Source organism: Falco biarmicus, chromosome 1 (genome assembly GCF_023638135.1).
Source record: "Falco biarmicus isolate bFalBia1 chromosome 1, bFalBia1.pri, whole genome shotgun sequence".
NCBI lineage: Eukaryota > Metazoa > Chordata > Aves > Falconiformes > Falconidae > Falco > Falco biarmicus.
In genome coordinates this window covers 94603166-94624478 of record NC_079288.1, presented here as the reverse complement: position 1 = coordinate 94624478, position 21313 = coordinate 94603166, and the positions used below count along the sequence as shown (strand labels likewise).

The 21313-nt window shown below is 40.6% G+C and overlaps 1 protein-coding gene across 4 annotated transcripts in view; it reads left to right on the top strand.

Annotated features, from left to right (window-relative positions):
- The window catches only part of PPARGC1A (PPARG coactivator 1 alpha), a 372908-nt gene that overhangs the window by 330096 nt on the left and 21499 nt on the right, over positions 1-21313 (top strand). For all 4 annotated transcript variants that reach the window (XM_056356905.1, XM_056356922.1, XM_056356914.1 and 1 more), the window contains 5 exons: positions 10350-10544; positions 11496-11618; positions 12516-12720; positions 16789-16834; positions 16943-17016. In XM_056356905.1, the coding sequence (XP_056212880.1) occupies positions 10350-10544; positions 11496-11618; positions 12516-12720; positions 16789-16834; positions 16943-17016 (643 nt within the window). The remainder of the gene's footprint in view (positions 1-10349; positions 10545-11495; positions 11619-12515; positions 12721-16788; positions 16835-16942; positions 17017-21313) is intronic.

Sequence of the window (21313 nt, the reverse complement as noted above, 5' to 3'; positions counted from 1 at the left end):
TGTAAATCTGCATAGCTACATTAAAACCTGTGGAGAGGCCTTGATTTACAGCAGCTGAACATCTGGGCCCAGGTTCTTTTTCTTTTGGTTACTAGCAGGATTAAGTTGAAATACCCTAAATTATTTATTACAGGTGCTGTGGCAGCATCTCAACGCCCAGTTGTAAATCAGGACACCTTTTGGAAAGGGGTTCTGTGAACACATAACAAAAAGACAGTTCCTGCCTTAAAGGAACTTATGGCCTGATTATATTTAGTGCATTGGTAAGTACAGCTGGACTTGACTGCCAGTTATGGGTCATTCTTAAAGAGGGCAAAAAAAAAAAGCCCAAGTTGACTTTCAACATTTAGAATGAAAAAGGGACTGGTTAACATCAGTGCTTTGCAAAGGGAAATGTAATTTTTTTACATCATACAGATGGAGAGCTGGTGGTCAGGAACACACACTTTTAAAAGACTAGCAGAGAATGAGCAATATGTTTAGTTTTGACTAAGAAATAAATAGAAGAGAGGCAATTGCAGTGTGCACCACAGTATGCCTGCACTATGTAACTCTGCTAGGCTGAGGGTAAGTGAACAGGGTAGCCTTAGTGTAAACTAGTAAATTAGTTCTACATTTTACTGTCAACCCTGTTTTATCAACATTATCTGAGAAGACTAGTGAGTTCCAGGAAACAGAAACAAACCAACAGTAGACATGCTCTAGAGACTGCTTTGAAACAAATAGTTTTTCTGTAATCTTTATTTTTTTTATTATTTTCTGTTTTAAAATCACCATCTCTAGTTTAGGATTCTATTCACATACACAAAATTGCATTGAAAGAACATTAAAGTCTTAGTACCTAGTGACAAATCAAGGAAATACACAGTTAAGGGTATTATGACACATCTAGACAAATACAGATGATTAACCAGCAGAAAATTCAGACACATTCCTCATCCTGAAGAGTGTCCTCAGTGGTTGTAGGGTTTACCAGGATGCACTATTCAATTGCTGCTTTTTGAGGTGAGGGCTTATTTGCCTGCTGGGACAAGCTTATTTTTTGTTTTCAGGGGACTGTAGAAGCGAACTGAAAAGCCTGGCAAAATGCACCTGTGATCATTGCTATACCTACCTATACCTCTTAGCACCTTCCTTACTGTGGCATGTCCACATTCTCACCTGGTGCTTCCTTTTAAAGTAGCCTTTCATGGCTTTCATCCTAGGATGCTCACAGTACAGGTACCTGTGGTGTTCTCGCAGCTTAGCATCTTCTTAGATATGGGAACACCACTGAGGTTTTTTGAAACTGTTTTAACCTGCTAAGAGTAGAGTGCACTTATCTAAAGATGGGGGGGGGGGGGGGGGGGGTTTGCCTCTTCACAGTGAGTTCCTCAGGTTTTTTAGGGTTGATGTCTACTATCTTTCTTTATTTTTCTCCAGCTAAACCATTTATGGTATGTGTGTCACTCAACACTTCTGTTGGTACATACCAGGAGGATGTTGGAGCCATTTCTTTGACACTTAAAGACAGGAGTATACAGCATAGGTAAAACATAGAGTAAATGAATCTAGTCTTGTAAACAAGTTTTTTTGTTGTGTCTGAGTAAACTCTTTTAGCCAGCTTAGACCAGATGGCAGCCATCCAGTTAAATCACAATAAAAATTGATGGGAAGCCCAGATGTATTAATGATGTACTGATCCATTCATGCTGCAGGTCTGAGGAAAACCAGTGTTTTTCTTCCTGTGAGACATGACTTGGGTTTTGTTGTACCTGTTCAGCAGGCATGGTGGTACGTTTGATGAAGCTGAACACACTGAAAAATTAAAACATCATAAAAAGCATTTAATGAAGTTGATACTTTACAAATGCTAATTTCCTGGTCAAATTAAATTCCAATTTTCTAGTAGTAAAAGCACCAGATAGAAGTGTCTTATTTTGAGGTTTAAAAAGGAATTTGTGTGTGTGTGTTCCATTTGCACAAAAACCAGTCTCCACATAATTGAACAAAATTTAAAAAATGTATGTGGACTCCTCTCTGCTCTATTGTATATAATTTTACCCTGAAATTTATATTTGTGTAGAGTCATAAATCTCTAGAAAGAAGTAGGGATTATGATAGACATCCTGACACATCCAATATAATTAAAACTAAAGCAAATGCAACACTGAAATAGAGAATGAGCAAAACCAACAAGATTATGCTTCATAGGAAAGGAAGGGTCTATACTACCATGCAAGTGCATTTCTTGGAGATGTCTGTCATAATCAAGAGGAGAAAGATGTTTTTGCATCAATTACATGTGTGAAATAATCACTGCAAAATAGATGTGGCTCTTTTTTTTTTTTTTTTTTTTTCCCCCCAGAACATGCCATGCTGCCTAACAAAGGTATATGAATGTTGAAAAATTTTATGTTGGTGTATAGAGAGATTAGTGTGGGCATGTACCATAAATCAAGTAAATAAATAAATCTGAGCAAGCAGTGGTTGAATATTTGGACTGAAATACTGCTGACATTGTCAATGAACGCTGTGCCATAGGGAGAGTCCCGAATGTCTCCCCTACGTTATTCTGCAGCCTTCCCCCCCGCCCTTCCCCTCTTTCTGCGATACCCATTCCCTGTCAGAGCTTGTCTGGGTTGAGACTCTTGGTCAGGAGCTGTGACTCTCTACCCTCCTGTATATTTTAGGTGCATAATAATAATTAAAAATCTCTGTCTGGTTGTTGCTCAGGCCCTTATCACACGCATGGACTATTGCCTGTAAACTGAGAAGGGAGGATGGGTAAGAGGCACCGTGTGCTGTTCCGGGGGGTGGAGGCAGGGGGGTGGGGGGAAGCTGCTGGCTGCTGGGTTTGGAAGGCAGCCTGCTTAACCTCACACGCAGGGCATTGAGCTACTCCTGTGGGTCGGGCTGCCTGTCCTGTGTGCCCCCTCCCCAGCAGCAGCTCACTTGCTCCTCTGCTTACCTGTGCTTCCCCATCAGTGCTGCCGGCAAGCAAACTTCACCTTCCCCTTTGCTTCTCTTCCCATCTTGCACAGTGAAGGAAAACTCCAGCCTTTCTTTTTTCTGTGGCACTTCATCAGGTTTGTCCTCCCCTTTGCACTTCTGGCCTTTCCTTGCTCATGTTTTTCCCCACCAGAGACAGAGGTAGAGTTGTGTGCTTTGATGTAGAGCTCTGCCCAAACTTAGCCCACCGTAGACTGGACAAGACACGCCAGGTCTTCTCCTGCTGCAGTCCTCCACCAGTGAAGACTGTTTGGTCTCCCCTGGCACTGGGCAGGACAGCATGATCGTATGGCCATGGCATGCTTCAGTGTTGCAGATGTGCAGCTTCTGGTAATGCATTTACAGCGTCAGGTCCCGTACAAGTTGAAAAGCCCCTCTGGTGAGCTAATGCAGTCTAAAACATAGGTAATGCATTTAGTAATCAGCAAATTAGCCTATGTAGTCATTAAATGTTGAGGCCCAAACTGCTGATAAGATGATTTGCTTTCAGGTGTTTTCTCAGTATTGTGCTCAGCATCAAGTATAAATTGAATAGAGTGACCTTTTGATACTGAGTCAAATTGACTGCATTTCCAAAAATTCGGTGGTTTCAATTATCATAAATTCTTGATACTGGGTCTACCACCAGTGCACTGATTCCAGCACAACAATATTGTATCGTTGGTCCCCTTAACACAGTCAATGGCACGATAGTGTGCTCTCAGATGTTTCTTTGTTTTGTGTTTTCCCCAGAATCAAAGATTACTAACATAGAGGGGAAGGATGCAGTTTACACAAATGAAGTTGGAATGGCTTGCAAAACATGAATGAATTTTGGTCAGAAGATGTAAAACGGGTTACAGGTTGCTAGCTGGTTGCCTTGGTTTGTGAGATGAGTAAGTCAATTAATAGCTCTTCAGTTTATTAGAAACTTAATTGCCAGGCTGTAATGGAAGCTTCTGAACTGCAGCAACTCGTTAGAAGCAATAAAAAAAGTGACTTTGTGGTAGAAGAATATTTAGTAGGCTCTTTTAAACTGACATGTTTAGCTTAGAGCAGAAAGGTTACATTTTTACCTGAAAAGACAGTCCATCTCGCAGGAGCTCTGGCAGCATTGCTTAGCATGGTTAAGGGCACAATCTTAAAGATTTTTAAATTTTTAAATAAACCTGTTTGCAGATGGTCCTTGCTGTGGTTTTGTGTTGCGATGCTTTAATCCCAGTAACTCAACAGAAGTTTTACAATGTCTGGTGAGCGTGTCTGTCTTTCAGAAAGTAACCTAAGTTCAGTTACCAAGATTAAATGAGAACTTTTTGAGATCAGAAATATACACCATGTTTGGTATATGAATAGTAATAAATATTGTTACTTTCATGTTGTTATAACCTGGAGGAGGGAGCGGGGAAAGGGATTCTGCAGGTGCTCCTGTCTCCTTCAGCCTGCAGACCTTATGCAGGTCTTTTCTGCAGTGCTGTAATGTCCCTAGGAGTGATGCTGGGAGTCTGTTCAGCTCCAGAGATGTAGCTCTGGAAGTTTAAGCATTGCAGTACCTGCATTTTGTATAATTATGCTATTTATTTAACATCATTTTGGGGGTGAGTGGGATGGCAGAGCATACTGCTTCAGGGCTGCACAGTATCTCCAGAAATCCAGCGAGTGAAGCTTTTACATAAATACAGACACGTGGCTGATCCTACAGATGAGATATATATGTAGTCCATGTGTTGGGCAATGGGACTACTCAAATCAGAAGGCAAGCTCCAGATTCAAGTAGACTTTGCCTAGAGGTACGTTTGAGGAGGATGACTATAGCTGTCTCCTTCAAGAAGATAAGGTCTCTAGTTTCCTTTCCATACCCTAAAGGCATTTTCACAGGGGTGGTGATAATTAATCCCCATATTTCCACTACATATAAAGAAACCTGGCTGTAATTTTCTCCTAGTGGGACTCCATTTTGTTTTTAAAGATAATTGATAGCTCTGGACTTAAGCATTTCAATTATGGGAGTGTCTCTTGGGGACCAGACTAACAGACCTTGGAAAAATGTTCTAATGCAAATGCATCATGTGGATTTTTATTGTAAGACAGCCCAGGACGCCTAAGGATTTGCAAAGCAGTTGAACAGTAAAATAAAGGCTGAAATGCTTCTCAAAATACATAATGGGATGGGTTGTGAGCAGGTAGAGTAGAACAAGTGGTTCTCCACTTGAACCACTGATTCCTCTTTGGCCCTGGGAGAAAATACTGCCAGTTACAACCAGCACTAAGTTGAGGAGAAGGAGGAACTTGCCTTGGACAGCACATTGAGAAGGCAGCAAAATCACCATGACAGCACTGTCTGTGCCAGTGCCGTGGCAGGCGGCTCCTTCTGCTCCAGAAGAGGGAAAATTGGGGCTGTAATTCTTCCCTTTCACCATCCCTGACCTCAGCTCTCATTTTTCACTGGCAGGAGCAGGAAGACCAGCCTGTATCCTGGTTCCTTCCTTCCTCCTGCCTTCCCTGTGCTTCTGCCCAGCCTGTGGCTCCTTGTCCTGAGGTGGCAAAGCTTGGTTTGTGGGGCCAGGGCTGAGCTGCCATCTGCCCCTACTGTGTGTCTGTTGGCAGGAGGTGCTCAGGGCTGGGGTGGTGTTGGTGAGCAGGTGCCTCTGCATCCCTGTGTGCAAAAAGGGGCAGATCTGTACCCCTCATTTCTCCTAGTGGTATGAATCTTAAGAATGTTTTTATTCCAAAATGTATCATTAAGGAATTAAATCCTGTTGGAAGTCCCAGATGTGCTTACAAGTCATTCTTGTGCTTTTGAAAGTAGTGCCATAATGTATTAGTATTTTTAGATCACTCAGATATTTTCAGCTAGAGGAAAATCTTTTATTTTCTTGCTAATTGTGCTATGAATAGCTCTTAGGCTACTGAGGAGAAATGAGTCAATATGTGAAAATGGTGATCCCTCGTGAGTTCAGGTGTACACCTGGCTGCTCTGAATTGCTTACCAAGCTGGGCTGCTGGAGCGGTGACAGCTTCTACCAGCTGTGGATCTGTCCCAAAGTTTCCTGGGCTTTTTACAAAGATGTGGCAAGCTGCCACTGCTACCAGTTTCGTGGGGCTGTGGATTAATACTGCAGTCAGACCCGAATCTTTCAGTATGAATCACAACAGGGCCCTGCACTGTTCAAATTATCAGTAAAGAAAGTTTAAAGCATCATCATTCATTAGCTGATTTCACTCCTAGAGATACAGTAAGCAAAAGCTGTGCATGTATTAATTGCAAATGAAAGGCAGAAGGGAATCAACCAGAGGGAAGGCATCAGCGATGCTATTAAGGTTTGGAAAACATTTTCTGAATGATGGGCTTGACACTTTGCCGTAGTGAATCAGCATACCCATGCTGACTGTGGGAGAGCCGCAAGAGAGTCCCAAGTCAGGACATCTGCACGCTATCTGCAAGGTTTTCAAGAAGGGATTGGTGACAGTAATAAAGGTGATTTCAAAATTTGGCATGACTTTTAAAGGGAGCAAATTCCATGGTAAAATCACAACATTGCTCAATGTATGCACCCTAAAGGAACGCGTGTGAAAGACAAGGTGCCTGAATCTCCATTACAGCTCAGTCTTTGACCTCTGTAATGGGATTGCTGACAAGTAACAGGTATTACAGACATAAAATGCTAAACACGAGGTGAACCTGGCTCCATCAATAGGCAGAACAAGCAAAAGAGAAAGAATCATCAGGGGTAGAGGATTTAAATACCTTTGTGTGGGTAAATTATCAACTCATTTCATATAGCTTTTCACTGGCCAAAGAGAGAATACCTCTGGAGATATTTTACTGAAGGCAGAAACCCAATTAGAATAAGATTGTTACACAACTAATAAAGTGTTTGCAGACAGAGAATTATTTTTAGTGCTGTAGAAATATTAAAGCATTAGAGCAAAACATGTAAAAGCAGAGAAGAGCATAGTTAGAAACTTATCATGGTCTTTAGGATCCTAGAGCACTCATTTCTGAGGATTGGTTGGTGTTCTGGTAGTTCACAGCACGAGTCAGCTTTCCCTGATGTGTTTTCCCATGCACAGTGACACCAATGCCAAATCTTATTTCCTTTCAAAGCTAATGCAATTCTGGATACGCTAGAAATTTTTGCTGTCAGAATTGTGGGAGCGTATGTGTTCAGTGACATACTTGGGTTCCTTGCCTCCTTCAGCTGGTTGAAAATGTACAGGCGTCAAAAAAAGCCCTCTGGCCCTGATGTCTTGATGTTAAACTAAAAAACAAGGATGTTAAGAAGTTCATTCAGTGTGGCCAGGAAGTGACGCGTAACTGCTTCTGCATTAAGAAGACCTGTTAGTAAGCAAGATGCAGTCATTACGAATTGTTTTTGTAAGTGTTTAATAATTGCATGTATTTCCTGTATGGCTTTACGTTTGAGACTATCCTCTATCCCTTTTTCTTACACACTGTAGTTCATTTAGGTGGTCTAAATACTTAGGATCTCCACACCTTTAGATGGAAGCAAACCCTTTCAATGTGACCTGCTTGGAAGTTAGGGACACAGTAGATTGAGTTGCGGAGAGCACATGGCGCATCCTTCTGACCTCGGCGGAGACTGAAGGTGCTTAGCTCCTCCTGATTCACCGAGCCTGTGCAATGAGCAGGTTGGATGCTAGTCTGAAATGTGAACTTCTGCGGTGACAGTGCTGAAACCGTGAAACTCTGCATTTGGCCATGGTGTTGCTTCTCCCCAGTGCTGTCAACACCAAGACTCAGGTTGCAATAGCAAAGCAGAAAGCTGCTGCTTCAGTGATTATTGCTGCGACGTTGATGTACCCGACCATCCCTCCCTCCACATCTCCCCTCAGCACCATTTCTGCTGTATCTAATAATTGTGTTTCTTTATAAACAGTAATTTAGGACAATTATGAGCAATAGCATAGTTAAACCTTTAAAAGGTTATCTAGCAATGTCATTTTCTTGACTAATGTGTTCCTGCTGCCATGTCGTTTGTGAATAGACATGTGTTAGCCAGCTAGTGTGCTTCATCTGTGGTGACTTTGATTTATTTGCTCTGTAAATTGGGACTGAAGCAATAATGGAAAGTGACATTAATTGTTTAACAGAGTCCTCTTTGTCACATCCTCTGCTTTCTCTGGGGTGTTTGAATGTTGAAACTTGTACAAAACTAATTGAAATTGCTGTGATGAGGACCGGTGTCCACTCAACTTTCTCTTCCTGAATGTCAGCGCACTTGAATGTCTGTTTAAAGCACAAGAGCTGAGCAGCTAACAGCAAATATCAGGGTTTCTTCTGGCATGCTATTATTAAAGAAGGCATTCCCCATTAGAAATACTAACACTTCCAGCTTTCTTGTCAGCTTTGTAAGCTGCAAGGCTCAGTGGTGCACCCTACCAGCTAGACCTGCTGGAAGAGTTCCTGGTATGTGGCTGGGGGTCAGGCAGCCAGACTCCACCATGACCACCCTGGGGCTGAGGGCTAGCTCTCGCCACTATTTATCCTAACACCCACAAGGGGCTTGAAATGCCATTTGAAAAAAAAGTTCGTGCTTTGTTACATTGCAAAGTGCTTTTTTTTTTGCCCAATAATGCTTTTTTGTACTTTTCTACAAGTGACCTGTAATTTTCCTGTTTTCCTCTCAATAACTGGCTGTGAAAAGCTGGATTTGGAGCATGGTTTTATTCATGATGTGGCTCCCCTCTGCTTATTTCTCTCCTCTGCACACTGAGTTATCATGGCACTGTGCGCGTGTCTGCTTGGTGTGGTGGAAATCACCAGGTACCAGAACTTAGACTTGTTTTCTCAGTGGCTAAGCCCCTTTTGGCCTTTTAAGTAAATGCTTCTCCTTAGCATTAGCTTTGCCTGAGTGTTTGTTTCTTGGGGATGATGCTGTAAGCACCAGAACAGTTTACGCTCTGCTGTAGCTTCCTAGCTCGCAGACAGTTTTTCTGTAAGAAGCTGTGAGGTGTGATTTGGCAGAGAGGCCTGGCAGGAGCAATTATCTGTGTGGTTTATGAGCATCTCTGTTCGAATTCTGGTAGGTAAAAGTTATTACTGAAAAAAGTCATGCTAAGGGGATGCCCAGATTCGCTTGGTTTTATGGTGTTTTGTGGGGGTTTTTTTGTGAGGTGTAACTGGCAGTGTTTTGTTGTTGACTCTTTAAACTTCTTTTTTGTTTGTTTGTTTGTCTTACTGGTGTATTCCTTGCTGGTTCCCTTCTAAATTGTGAGGTTTGAACTTAGCTGATATCTCTTCACAGTGTGAGCCTGCAGCGTGATGAGCCACTGTGAAGCTGGTGGAAAAACTCCAATTTGATATCCCTAGAATCAGTGAAGGGCTTTTCATTTACTTTAATAGCACTAGGATCAGCCTAGGAATCCTAGATAATTGATCTGTCAAGATCAATTTCCAATCTTTCTGAAAAATAAATATAATGATTTTTACATAATTCTATTCCTCAGAACTCTCAGTACTCCAAAAAAATCTGTACCTTAATATACAGTAGGGACTATATTTCATTAAAAAATCGTAAGGCATTTAAATTTACTCAATTTGACAAAAAGAAGTCTTGTTGCTGAAATAAGATATCTAATATAAATTAACATTACAGCCACATCTGATTAGGAATTAATCTACTTTTTATAATTGCGGTTTGAATTAGATAAATGCGTATACAATAGTCGTGTTGAGCACTCAAACGACATAGCTCGAAAGGACAACTTCAAAGGCAATCTACCTAATACATTTATTTAAAAGAAACCCAAAGAGCCTGCCATTTACAGTGTGAGTCCTGATGGCTAGTCTTACGCCAAAATGCTCAGGAATGAGGAGTTGTTCATTTGGGTTTGGAGCAAGGTTTTCCAGAAATATGGGAGGGAAACCCTTCCTTGCTTACAGCGGGCTGCGTAGGTGAGCAAGGTTTTCCAGATTTCACTGGTGATTCGTATTGCTCTTCTGATTAGCTGTCTTATTCTCTGAGTCTTGTAGTTTTGTCAGGTCAATTAGGTGGTGTTCAGTGTTGAAAAGGGAAAGAAAGAGACAGCCTGGTCTGACACCCTCATTAGGTGTCAGCATCTTAGGCACATCCTGTAATACAATTCCTATGTGATTACTTATCGTTGTTAACACTTGATTAAAAAAAAATGTGGAAGAAAAGTAAACTAGAGCAATACGCTGCAAGTGCACAGAGATTTCACTGCAGAGAATCATGGATTGTTTTATTGCACTTGGGTACATCTGAGATTCTCTTGCAGGTTACTGTTTCAAGGGCTGCTGTAACTATGTTTGGACTGCTTTTTCGCATACAGAGGCATCATTTTGTTCCTTTTCTCTTCTTACCTGGTTCCACTTTTTGCTTTGTCCCCTCCCACAGAAGATAGATGAAGAGAGTGAGGCAAACTTGCTAGCCGTTCTCACTGAAACACTGGACAGCATCCCTGTGGATGAGGATGGATTGCCTTCATTTGATGCGCTGACAGATGGAGATGTGACCAACGAAAATGCCGCTAGCCCTTCCCCAGTGCCCGACGGCACCCCTCCAACTCAGGAGGCAGAAGAGCCGTCTCTAGTAAGAACCCTTCCTACTGTTTAACAGGAATTGGATGTGCCTCTGGCTACCCGCTGCATGGGTATGATGTAGTCACAGTAAGGTCTGGACTTTTCATTTAGACTAGAAAGGAAAACTAAGTAAAGAACTGAAAATTAAGTGGGGGGGAAAAACGCAACCAATAGGATGACTAATAAGCCGATTTATTAAAAAGTGTGTTGAAGAGATTGTTCTTGAGATTCTTGTGCTAGTGGATGACACTTTTGCTTATCGTTCCATACAAATAAGTCAGGGTAATGGTTTTAAATTCATATTTCATTTCTCAGGGCTCTTTTTGTAAGTATATTTAGATATCTGTCACTTTTGGTGATTATAAGAAAGGCCCATTGAGTGTGGTGGGATATGAGGCTAATTTTGTGCCTTTAACATTGACCAGTAAGCACCATCTTCGTGCTAATTAGGACAAGACTGAACCTTGGGTGAGGATGTGGGTGAAACCTTTTATGCATTTTTCTCAGTAAAACCATTCTAAGATGTGATTCTGTTTCTGCTGAAAGCCCCTTATCACTGGCTTCAACAGGAGCAGAGCCAGATACCCGCATCTTGACACTGTATCCATTAGTCTGTTAACTTTAACAGCTCTGTTTAGTTCAGAGGCCTCTTCTGTCAAACAGATCGCCACAAATTTCATGTCCCATGGATTCAGAAATCCAAGACCCCTGTCATTTCTGCTTGTCCTGCAGTATACTGCAGTAAAGGGAACAGAATACACTGCCAAGCCAGAAGAAAATGAAATCTGTTTGCTCTGGGGAGTATCGACCTCTTCTTTCTGTTTTATTGTACTTTTCTTGCTGAAATTGATGTAGCTAACTTTATGTAACTATGCAAAAATGTAGATAAGTCATTTTAATCCATAAAGATGCATAACTTTACTCTTTTCCTTCCACCTCCCTTCCCCTGGTATGTTTGTAGCTTAAGAAGCTCTTGCTGGCTCCAGCCAACACTCAGCTGAATTACAATGAATGCAGTGGTCTCAGCACACAGAACCATGCAAACACTAATCACAGGATCAGAACAAGCCCTGTGGTTGTTAAGGTACAAACTTCATCTTTGTAATAAGTAAAAAAAGAAAAATTGTAACAAGATCTTTTATGGTTTCAGCAACCAAGCAAGCAGTGGATCTGTATGTGTTGTGTTAATCTGCCTGCTATCTTGCAACTTTTTTTTTTTAAAAAACAGATTATAGACTGAGTTCAGAAAATCACCTGAGCTCCTTTATGCTCTGAATATTTAATTTGTGCTTTTTTCTTGGCAGAGTTCAGTTGCAGTCCCACCGTCTGTTGCTCTCGCTTACTTTATTGATACACAGAGTAGTAGGGGGTCCAATAAAATTTGCTGATGGGCTGGTGTTGTTTGTGAGTGACTCCAGGATGCAGGACTGTCATTTTACCAGCTGTCTGAGCTAAGAAAAATGACACTGGGTTCTTGGCAAAAGTTGTATATTAGCCATTAATTGGATAGAATGGGGGCTCTGGCATAATTCTGTTAGCAGACAGTATTAAACAATGTTTGTCTTGCCGTTCACTGTAACTGAAAACGGAGCGTTTAGGGGTACTTAAGAGAGTTGTGAATACTGGGCTCAAGCAATCAGCAGCAAATTAAGGTTTAAACCAGCTTATATTTCTGTTCACAGTAAAGGCGCTGTAGGGTCTTGTTAGTTACATGTTGCTGAGTGAGAACATTGAAATGTAGGAGAAATGAAATAAAAAGCTGCATAAATGTAATTTAGGAATTTTAAATGTAATTTTCTTTCCTTGTTCTGCAAACAATTATTCACAGCTCATAGATCTAGTACACTTAGACTGAACACTTCATTGAAAATCTCATCTCTTCAGAAAACCTGTATCCATTCTGATAAGGTTCAGCTCACTAATTTTAGCTTTATTTTGTTTTATTTTATTTTATTTTATTTTATTACACCCTGATTTTAAGGCTGAGAATTCATGGAGCAATAAAGCGAAGAGCATTTGTCAACAGCAAAAGCCTCAAAGACGTCCCTGCTCTGAACTTCTCAAGTATCTGACTACAAATGATGACCCTCCTCAGACCAAACCAGCAGAGAACAGGAACAGCAGCAAAGAGAAATGCACCTCCAAAAGGAAGCTCCATCTGCAGTCTCAGACAAATCATCTGCAAGGTAGGTGTGCGACCGCAGAACACAGCTTTGGTACCAGCAGTAACACAGGGAAGCTGAAATACTGCAGCTGTGATACCTTGATACCTCGTCTGTTCTGTGGATTACTGTTGTAAATCCAGCATCTTTTCTGTGTAGGGAGAATAATGAAGTTAGAATTAGTTAGCTAGATTTAGCTTTTTAAAAAATTTAATCCTGTCTCTGTTGCCCCAAGCCTCAGAAAAAGAATCTCGGGGAAAAAAATGTTTAACAAATTCCACATGTTAATATACCAAGCTAGCTGGAGATACTTACTCACAGAGTACTGTACCACTAAGAAATCATTATTCCCTTAAATAAGCTGGGCAGGCCAGTTCATTAGTGAGCTTCTTTCTTTTTTGCTAGCGTAAAACTGAAGGCATTGTTAACCTGCCACATAGTCCTTAAGAGACAATAAATAGTGCTCTCACTGCTACAGAGAAAGCAATAAATGTGTCATTCCTGTTAAAGCTGGGATGCTGGTTTGTAATTTTGTTTTGTAGATAGTTGAAAGTTTAGCTGCCATCCTGATCTTTCTCTCTCTTTTTAGATTCTTTATGGCCAAAACTAAACACTTGTGTTGACTTTTAGTATCCCCCAATGCATAAAGAACTGGTCTATATTACAAGTACCTTCTGTGACAGAAATGCAAGAGCTTAAAGCCCCCCCCCCTCACTTTCTGTCCCTCTCTTCCCCTGCCTGTTTTTCCAACATAAAGGAAAGCTGTAAAAGCTTATGAGCCCAAAGGGAGCTTTTTTCAAAGTTCCTGTTACTTTAAAATACATCTATGTATGTACATTGGCCTGGCATCTAGCAGGCCAGGTGCCTATCTCAGTCACACATAGTGCGTATCCTGGATGGCTCTGCTTAAGTCAATGGAAGTTATCTGGCTGCAACAGAGATCAGGATGTGACCCTAAATGTGGTGTTCTGGTATTTTTGAAGCAACAACTGTAAACTGTATATGTGGGGTTTTTTTCTTTTCCACTCCCCCTTCCCTGCATTTTCAGCCCCCATCAGATCTAATTTTTCACTCTTCACTAGGAAGTATAAGCAAATTTAACAAAAATAATCTTCCCTTCCCACCGCTAAATACCCTTCTTGCTGCTATACATTCTGACATCCTAAGTATAGTTTTCCCCATTATGGTCTCAGAGTCTCTGAACAATGTCTCTTGTAAGAAAGAAATCCGGCTGCCCCTAGAGCTTCTTGGATGTCAGCTGCCACTCTTTCTGGATGGCTGGATGGCTTCAGCAGCCTGCTTCACAAAAAAAATCCAGATTGAATGTGCGCTTGTAAAACTTGGGTCTCTTACTGCAATGGTACTGATATGTAGACCTGCCAGAAGTTACAGGGGGCTTTATTAACACTGTTGGGTGTTAAGGTGATACATGATAAGGTATATCATGTATACATGCTGTATGCACATGCTTGTTCTATACAGACTTAGGTTCATTTGCACACACATAAATACAGATTATAAAATCTTCCTATTCGGATCAGAGCTGCATTTTGCCGCCAGCTGAGGCAATTGTGTAGATTCTGTGCAAAAAAGCAGGGCACAGAAGGAGAGGTTAGGAAAGTCCAAAGGGACGTAAAGCTAACTTACCAGTGTTTAGCAGATGACTGTGACTTCAGTGGTGTTGCAGTTGAAATTTCAGGCAGGGAGAAATTACTCTCTTCTTTAATTCCTGCAGTTTAATTTACAGACTTCTGAAATGTTTTTTCATCAAATTTGCCTCATACACCAATATATGACTTCAATATCAATGGATTTGCATATAATACAAATACAGGAATATAATGCTTTCAGCTTGGACAGTCAATTCATGCAGAATCAACCTTGCAGATTTAACTGATATTTGCAGACCTGCAGACATTTGTTCATACATTTAATAAGAAGTACAAGAAAATTGGCTCCATCTGTTTTAAAAAATAATCAGGATCTAATACTTTCTTTCAAAGTTAAGGAGAGCTCACAAAGGATTAGTCAAATGGTATTTTCCTTTAGGGTTACTGTTGCAAACATATTGCAAACCCATGGGACTGTCCATAAACCCATTCATGCCAAAGATCATCTGTGGTTTTGCACTGAAATTTGCCTGTGAGGAAACTTGGTTCTTTTGAACCTGAATGTTTTCAATTTACAGGGACAAGCAACTTCATGTGAACCCTTTTTAATAAGAAAAAAACACACCACAGTAGACCTTAAAACTCTAATAAACAGGCACCATGGAAAATCATAGTGTCTTGGCTAAATATTTACACTTCCAATAGCTGTATGTGAGACAAAATCCTTCGCAGGAATACTGTTTGGTCAAGCCCTTGCCTAGCAATAAGAAAACTGATGGGTGTTTTGGTATGCGAATTTCTCAGTGGGAGAGCTCAGTGATATCTGCCTAAAATGAATACGTACGGGTGTGAGATAGCACCTTGGTTCTGTGCCCATGTCTGGCAGATTTGCAGTGTGCCTCAGTGCTTCAGAATTTTATATATACATTCTTATGTGGGACTATTCTGTGGGACTAATGAGAGCTAGAATGAGACTTTTTAGAGGCTTAAATAGCTCTTACACATTCAGCTTCCTTAGAAAGCCTAAATTGGTTAAGAGCATATAGATTTTTATCCTTAAAAAAAAAAAAAAAAAAGTGGAAGCCTCTGCATAAAATTTTATTCCAGAGCCTTACTGTAAGGTCCAGGGTCTTTTAAAGCCAGTTTTACCTCTAGGTAGCCACTGGCAAACAGTATACCTAGATATATGTATAATACACACAAAGATATGTCAGGTTACCTTCGGTCTCACCGCACCTGGTTTATGCGCAAATCAGCGGCAGTGCTGGATCAGACAAATAACCCTTTGAGGTGCATCTCCTCACTCCGACGGTGACTTCTGAGGAAGGTGAACCCGAGGTGAACACCTGAGCTTCCAATTCTAACTTTCATATGGAGAGGAGGCGAAACAATATGCAGCTCTTGAGAATTGAGTTAATTTTTTTTAAAAAGTAATATTACTTCGGTAATGCTCTAGAGCTTATAAAAGTAATCAATTTGCATATAAAATCCTTTAATGTTGATGGGAGCTCCAAGCCTGGAGTGAATACGAAATATGCAGTAGTGACACTCTGGACAAAAGATCTGCAGTGCAGGAGTGTTCAAGGGGAACATTTTGTCTTAAGTAATTAATCTGCAGAAGAGATCCCCTGCTGTTGTTCTTGGTACAATGCTCTCTGCGTTTAAACATCAATCTAACTTCTGAAAAGTAAAATTTGCAAGTAATATTATTTTTAATTTTTAAACATTTTACTGGCAATTAAAAGAACCTTAGTTGTATTACAGTATCCTAGTTCTTGGCTTGCTTTGGGAAAAAGCAAGTTTGCGTGAATAAAAGCTACAAAGACTTGTAGTTTTATAGCTAGAGCTTTGTTTTTTGTGTATGTTGGGATTGTGGTGCTGAGAATTTCAACTCCATTTTTACCATCTGTGACTTTGTCCATGGCTTGTCATAGTTTACAGGATAATTTGCAGAAATTTGGACTATAACTGGTTGGACTGTGGCCTCGTAGAAACAACCTATTCTCAGTGCTACATATAAAATTGTATATTGTAGAAGTAAAATTAACTGAATATTCATAACGTTCTGTTACTTTGTAGTTACTCTGCTGCTTCTGTTTCCAAATAAAACGTGAACTGTAGTCTAAATTAACTCTAAGAGAAATAACATTTTCACAGAGAATCCTGTAGAGTTCTCCATTGATTTTGAACATGTACCAGTTTTCTGAAAGGTTCTTGGCATTTGGGTTGTATACTGTATTTCAGAGGTACAGTAATTGATGTAAATCATTGTTGAAATTTAGGTGCCCTTTTGGTACCAGTAATAAGGAATCAGGATGAGTCTCCTTATTTATCTATTGAAGATACACTGCAATGGCTATTGAACTATCAGAGCTCAGCCCTAACTGGCTAACATGGGGTTCCAGCACCAAAATAAAAAATGTTTTTAGTATATGTTATGCAGTGTTTAAATATTCTGTAATTGTTTTCTTTTCCCCTTTAGCCAAACCAACAAGTTTATCACTTCCTTTGACGCCCGAGTCACCAAAGTAAGTACTAAAAAGTGCAAACATTTATAAAAGGGAGGGGGGTTCAATAGATTTTGGCTACAGCAACTCCATTTCAGCTTGTTTTTATAAATGTGCCCTGTCTTCCAGTGATCCCAAGGGTTCCCCATTTGAGAACAAGACTATTGAACAAACCTTAAGTGTGGAACTCTCTGGAACTGCAGGTGAGAAATGGGGAGTGCTGGTTCTTCCTTTAAGCATGGCTTGTGTGTGTGTTTGTTCATTTTAATATACCACATGTGCACCAAGGTCTCACAGAGGTCTCCAGCAGGTTAACTTCAGTGCAGTTTAGCATTGACTTTTTATCCAGTTACCTGAGAAGGAATGTGTTTGAAAATATGGCTCCAAACCTACACAAGAAAGCATAATTTCTGGGAAAATATGAATGAAACCATTTATCTGTTATACTTCCCCATTTCCCCACAGATTTGTGTACTGCTGAGCACCATCTTTCAAAGACAAACCCCACAGCACAGTGTAATAGATGTTACAGATGGAAAAGTTATGTCATCTAGTCTGTCTCCAGGCCGGTCTAGGGCTGTACGTGACTGCATGTTTCAGTGCTTTGTCAATTCTAGATTAATATGTCACAAATAACAGCTTTCTCCTCTACCACTGAAAAACTATTCCATAGCTTAGAGGTAATTTTTAAAATTGGTGTTCGTTTTATATTCTTGCTTTCTCTTTATTTCTTCTGTTAGCACACTTCACACAACCTCCCTTTATCCTCCTCCTCCTCCGTCCAGATCCCCGGTGGTTGTGCCTTTTAAAGATTTGTAGATTTTTTTATCAAGTGTTGGTTTAGTTCATGCATCACCCATTGCACTCATTTAATTTGTCTGCTCTTCTTTCCGCTAAAGTCAATTCCTTCAGACTCAGATCTGGTTTATTGCTTTCCTCTGAACTCTGTTTTGCCTCTGTTTTCCTGAAGTGTCCAGAACTGAGCACAAGAGCACACGTTGAGCTCCACCTGAGCTATTGCCAAGACTGTTTTCTTTCTCCATTGTGTAATACTGAAAAACAAGAGATGTACTTGGCATGTGTTTCTCTCGGGGTAACAGCGGATTGTAAATTATGTGATCTCTAGTGTTTTGGGGGGCATTGCAAAGTATGTCTTCCAGTACCATAAATCAGCTTGCCGCCCCTAAACCCAGTGGCAGCTTTACACAAGGGCATGCTCAAGTGTGTGTACTTTGGACTTTCACCTCCCTACAACCATCATTTCACTTTTTTCAGAAACTTCTTCATTAGTTCAGCATTAAAACACGCACCCTTTTCTCTGACACACCCTGAAAACCTGCAATCTTTATAATTCTTCTCATGACAAAAGGATGCACCTTCCAATGCACCTGCTTGAAAAACCAGAACAAACACGGCAAAATTCAGTCTGTGCAGCAGGATAATCCTGTTCAGTGCCAGCAGGCCTGCAGCACGGAGAAGCCTCTTTTATCGTTACTGGAGAGCAGATCTGTATGAGGGTGCCCATTTGTAAGCACACTGGTAAGTCAGTGCTTAGTGCTGCCAACAGAAAGGGGTAGATGAGGTGACTACAGCAGAGTGGTACAAGCAGCCGTTGAAATCACTGAAGGGAACAGTGTTTTATCCCAGCCAGAAAGTCAGCAGCCTGCTCTTCCCATTAGCTGACTAGACAGAAACGGGTAGTCAGTCTGACCCCTGGATGGTCCTCTAGTGTTGCCTCCATAATGGCAACAGGAATGGCCTTGGTATTACCAAATTTATTCCACTCCATCAGCTGTGCACAGAGGACACAAAACAACTCTGTAGTTGTCTTAGGCAATATAACCAGGAGAACTAGTGCATTAAAAAATGCATCAGAAGCTGTGAAACAGCACAACTGGACAAATATGTGGACATGAACCTTCTACTATGAAATCATGATATTTTTCCTTCTGAAAGTAAGTAGAGTCTAGTTCTAGCTAGAAAATAAACTGATAATAATCAGGAAGAATAAGAGTTGGTGAAGCATGTGTGGCCAGGGAGTTGGGGCACTGTTACCAAGCAGCGTACATGATGGTGGATCTCGGACTTTATGTTGTACTTGCTCTGGTCTTCACAGTGCCTGGTGGGGAGGTTTCAGGGGATTGTATTTCATCACTTGGCGGCTGTATTAATCTCGGCCTTCACATACACGTAGATTTTATTTTTATTTTCATATATATATATAAATCTATAACAACATGACTGATTGTGCATGTCTTTTTAACTCATTTGTATTGTAGTAGTGTCTTGTGTCGTGAGTTTGTTTGTGCTGGAAGCAGGCAGGTACATAACAGAAACAACCTGGAGTACTGAAGAACTTACAGCATATGTGAGTAAATCATGGCAGAATCGGAACCCGCTTCAGTTAAAAAAAAAAAAAAGTGGGAAAAAAATAGTGGCAATAGTGATTAATAATACCTTGGAGTTCTTTAGTGAGACCCTGGCAACTCCAAATTATATCCAGATAACCACATTGCTCATTGTCCTTATATAGGGCAGCTTGCACTGTACAAGCACTATTTATTATAATTTAAATAGGAGTTGCCTTGATCTCACTGCTGAATTGAAAAGACCATTAGCAGTGCTGCTCGCACTATCGAAGCACAAAGTATTTTAATATAAATAGCAGCTCCCTTGATCTCTCTGCTGAAAACAACATTGGTTCCCTCACTGATGAATTAACTATAGAGCAGGAAAATAAATAAATAAATAAAAGCATTTCCCACATGAGCCATCAATCTTCGTCACACTCACATTTTGGATTCATGTATCTAAAGTCAAACTGAAATCATTCACTTGCCGATGCTGTATCTTGCTTTACAACGGATTTGTTAGTAGTTGTGATCGTAACTGTGTCCTCCCTAAAACTGTCAAAACATTGATTTGTCAAATTACAAGGAACAAATATTTATTTGGAAGTGTTTCCAAGCCACACAACACTTTGCCATGCACTTTAAGTAAGTGGCCTGTGATAGAGGGATAAGTCCATTGCTATCTAAAATCCCAACTCCTGCAGCTGATTTCTAGTGCTATTCTAGGAAAAATGGACCAGAACATCATGATATGGAGGGAGTCCTAGGTGATGATAACGTAGTGGATGAAATTTCTGTGTAAGGAGAGTCTCATTCTGTGTAAAAGGCTAGCAAGAGGTCCTTCTGCCTTTGTTTCCACAGCTAGCAGCATTACCAGCACCTTGCTAAGAGGCCATGGGCTTGGGTGTCTCTAATGTCTTCCAGGAACATGGGATGCTTCTGTGTCACTGGAAGGCCTCTTTCCTCTTCCTTACCAGTCAGGCTGAGGGGGCACCTGCAGGCACAGGCACTAGGAAGATAACTCACCCTCTGTAGGTGGCTGTTTCTCTTGGTGATTGAGGGCGCTTCAGTGATTGTCTTAGACTTTCTGCTGAACTTCTACATGCCAGAAATAAGATGGCATGGCTCCTAAATGTTTGAAATTCAGCACGCTCTGTTCTCTCGGTGTCTTTTTAAACCTTCACTCCTAAATAGCCAAAGCCATCATGTAAGCGCATGAAGTGAGTTTACACGCTTAAGGCTCAGTCAGTAACTGGAAGGTTATTTCCACCCTCTTATCTACAACTAACTTGGTAGAAAGTCTCTCATTTGCACATAGATCCCGGTAATTTACCTAAGTGTAAAACTCCTCACCGGTCTTTCTTGGGTTCAAAATTTGATTCCTCCAAAAAGATGACAGAAAAGGCTGTATGAACACGATCAGCTTGAATAATGATTTGGAATTCATGAGCATCCTTGAGGATACTTATACCCTGCTATTTGCCCACCTCTAGATCTGGGTTACCTCTTAGTTGTCAGAACTAATACTTAAAATCTGTGATGTAAGAACTTGTTTGACCTCAGAATGATTTCTGATAAAATGAGATGTGAGATGCAGAGAGTTGTCCAGAGGGAATACAATCTAGTAAATTATTTGATATTTTCAGGCGTCTGTGTTTATTCTCTGCAGCACTGACAACAGGATTAAACTGAATACTCAACAAGCCTGTAGTTGTTTATTATATGATGGCTATTTAATTTTATTATATTTTCCTGGCTTCTGCAATCTTGTGCCACACAAAAGCTCTTCTGATTCTTTTACTGAATTGAGCTCTTATCTTGTGTTCAGTGTTTTAAGTGGCCTTAAATAATGTTTCCCTTGACAATCCATTTTTAAACTTAAAAGGTATAAAAGAATTCATTTTCAATGCCTCTCAAAAGCCCAGTGTACATGTAGAAAGGTTCCAGAGCTGCGTTCCCCAAAAGGCACTAATTCTCAGCCCCCTCAAAGCACAGCAAATGTCATCAAACATTTAAATGCAAACGGTAACGGTAGAGTTTTAGGAAGATCTGTGTCTATGTAAAACAGCATTGCAAATCAGTCCTAAAAAGTCAAGATGTCACATTTTATGCAAAGGCACTCCCCTAATTTCTGCTTATCAATCTAGCT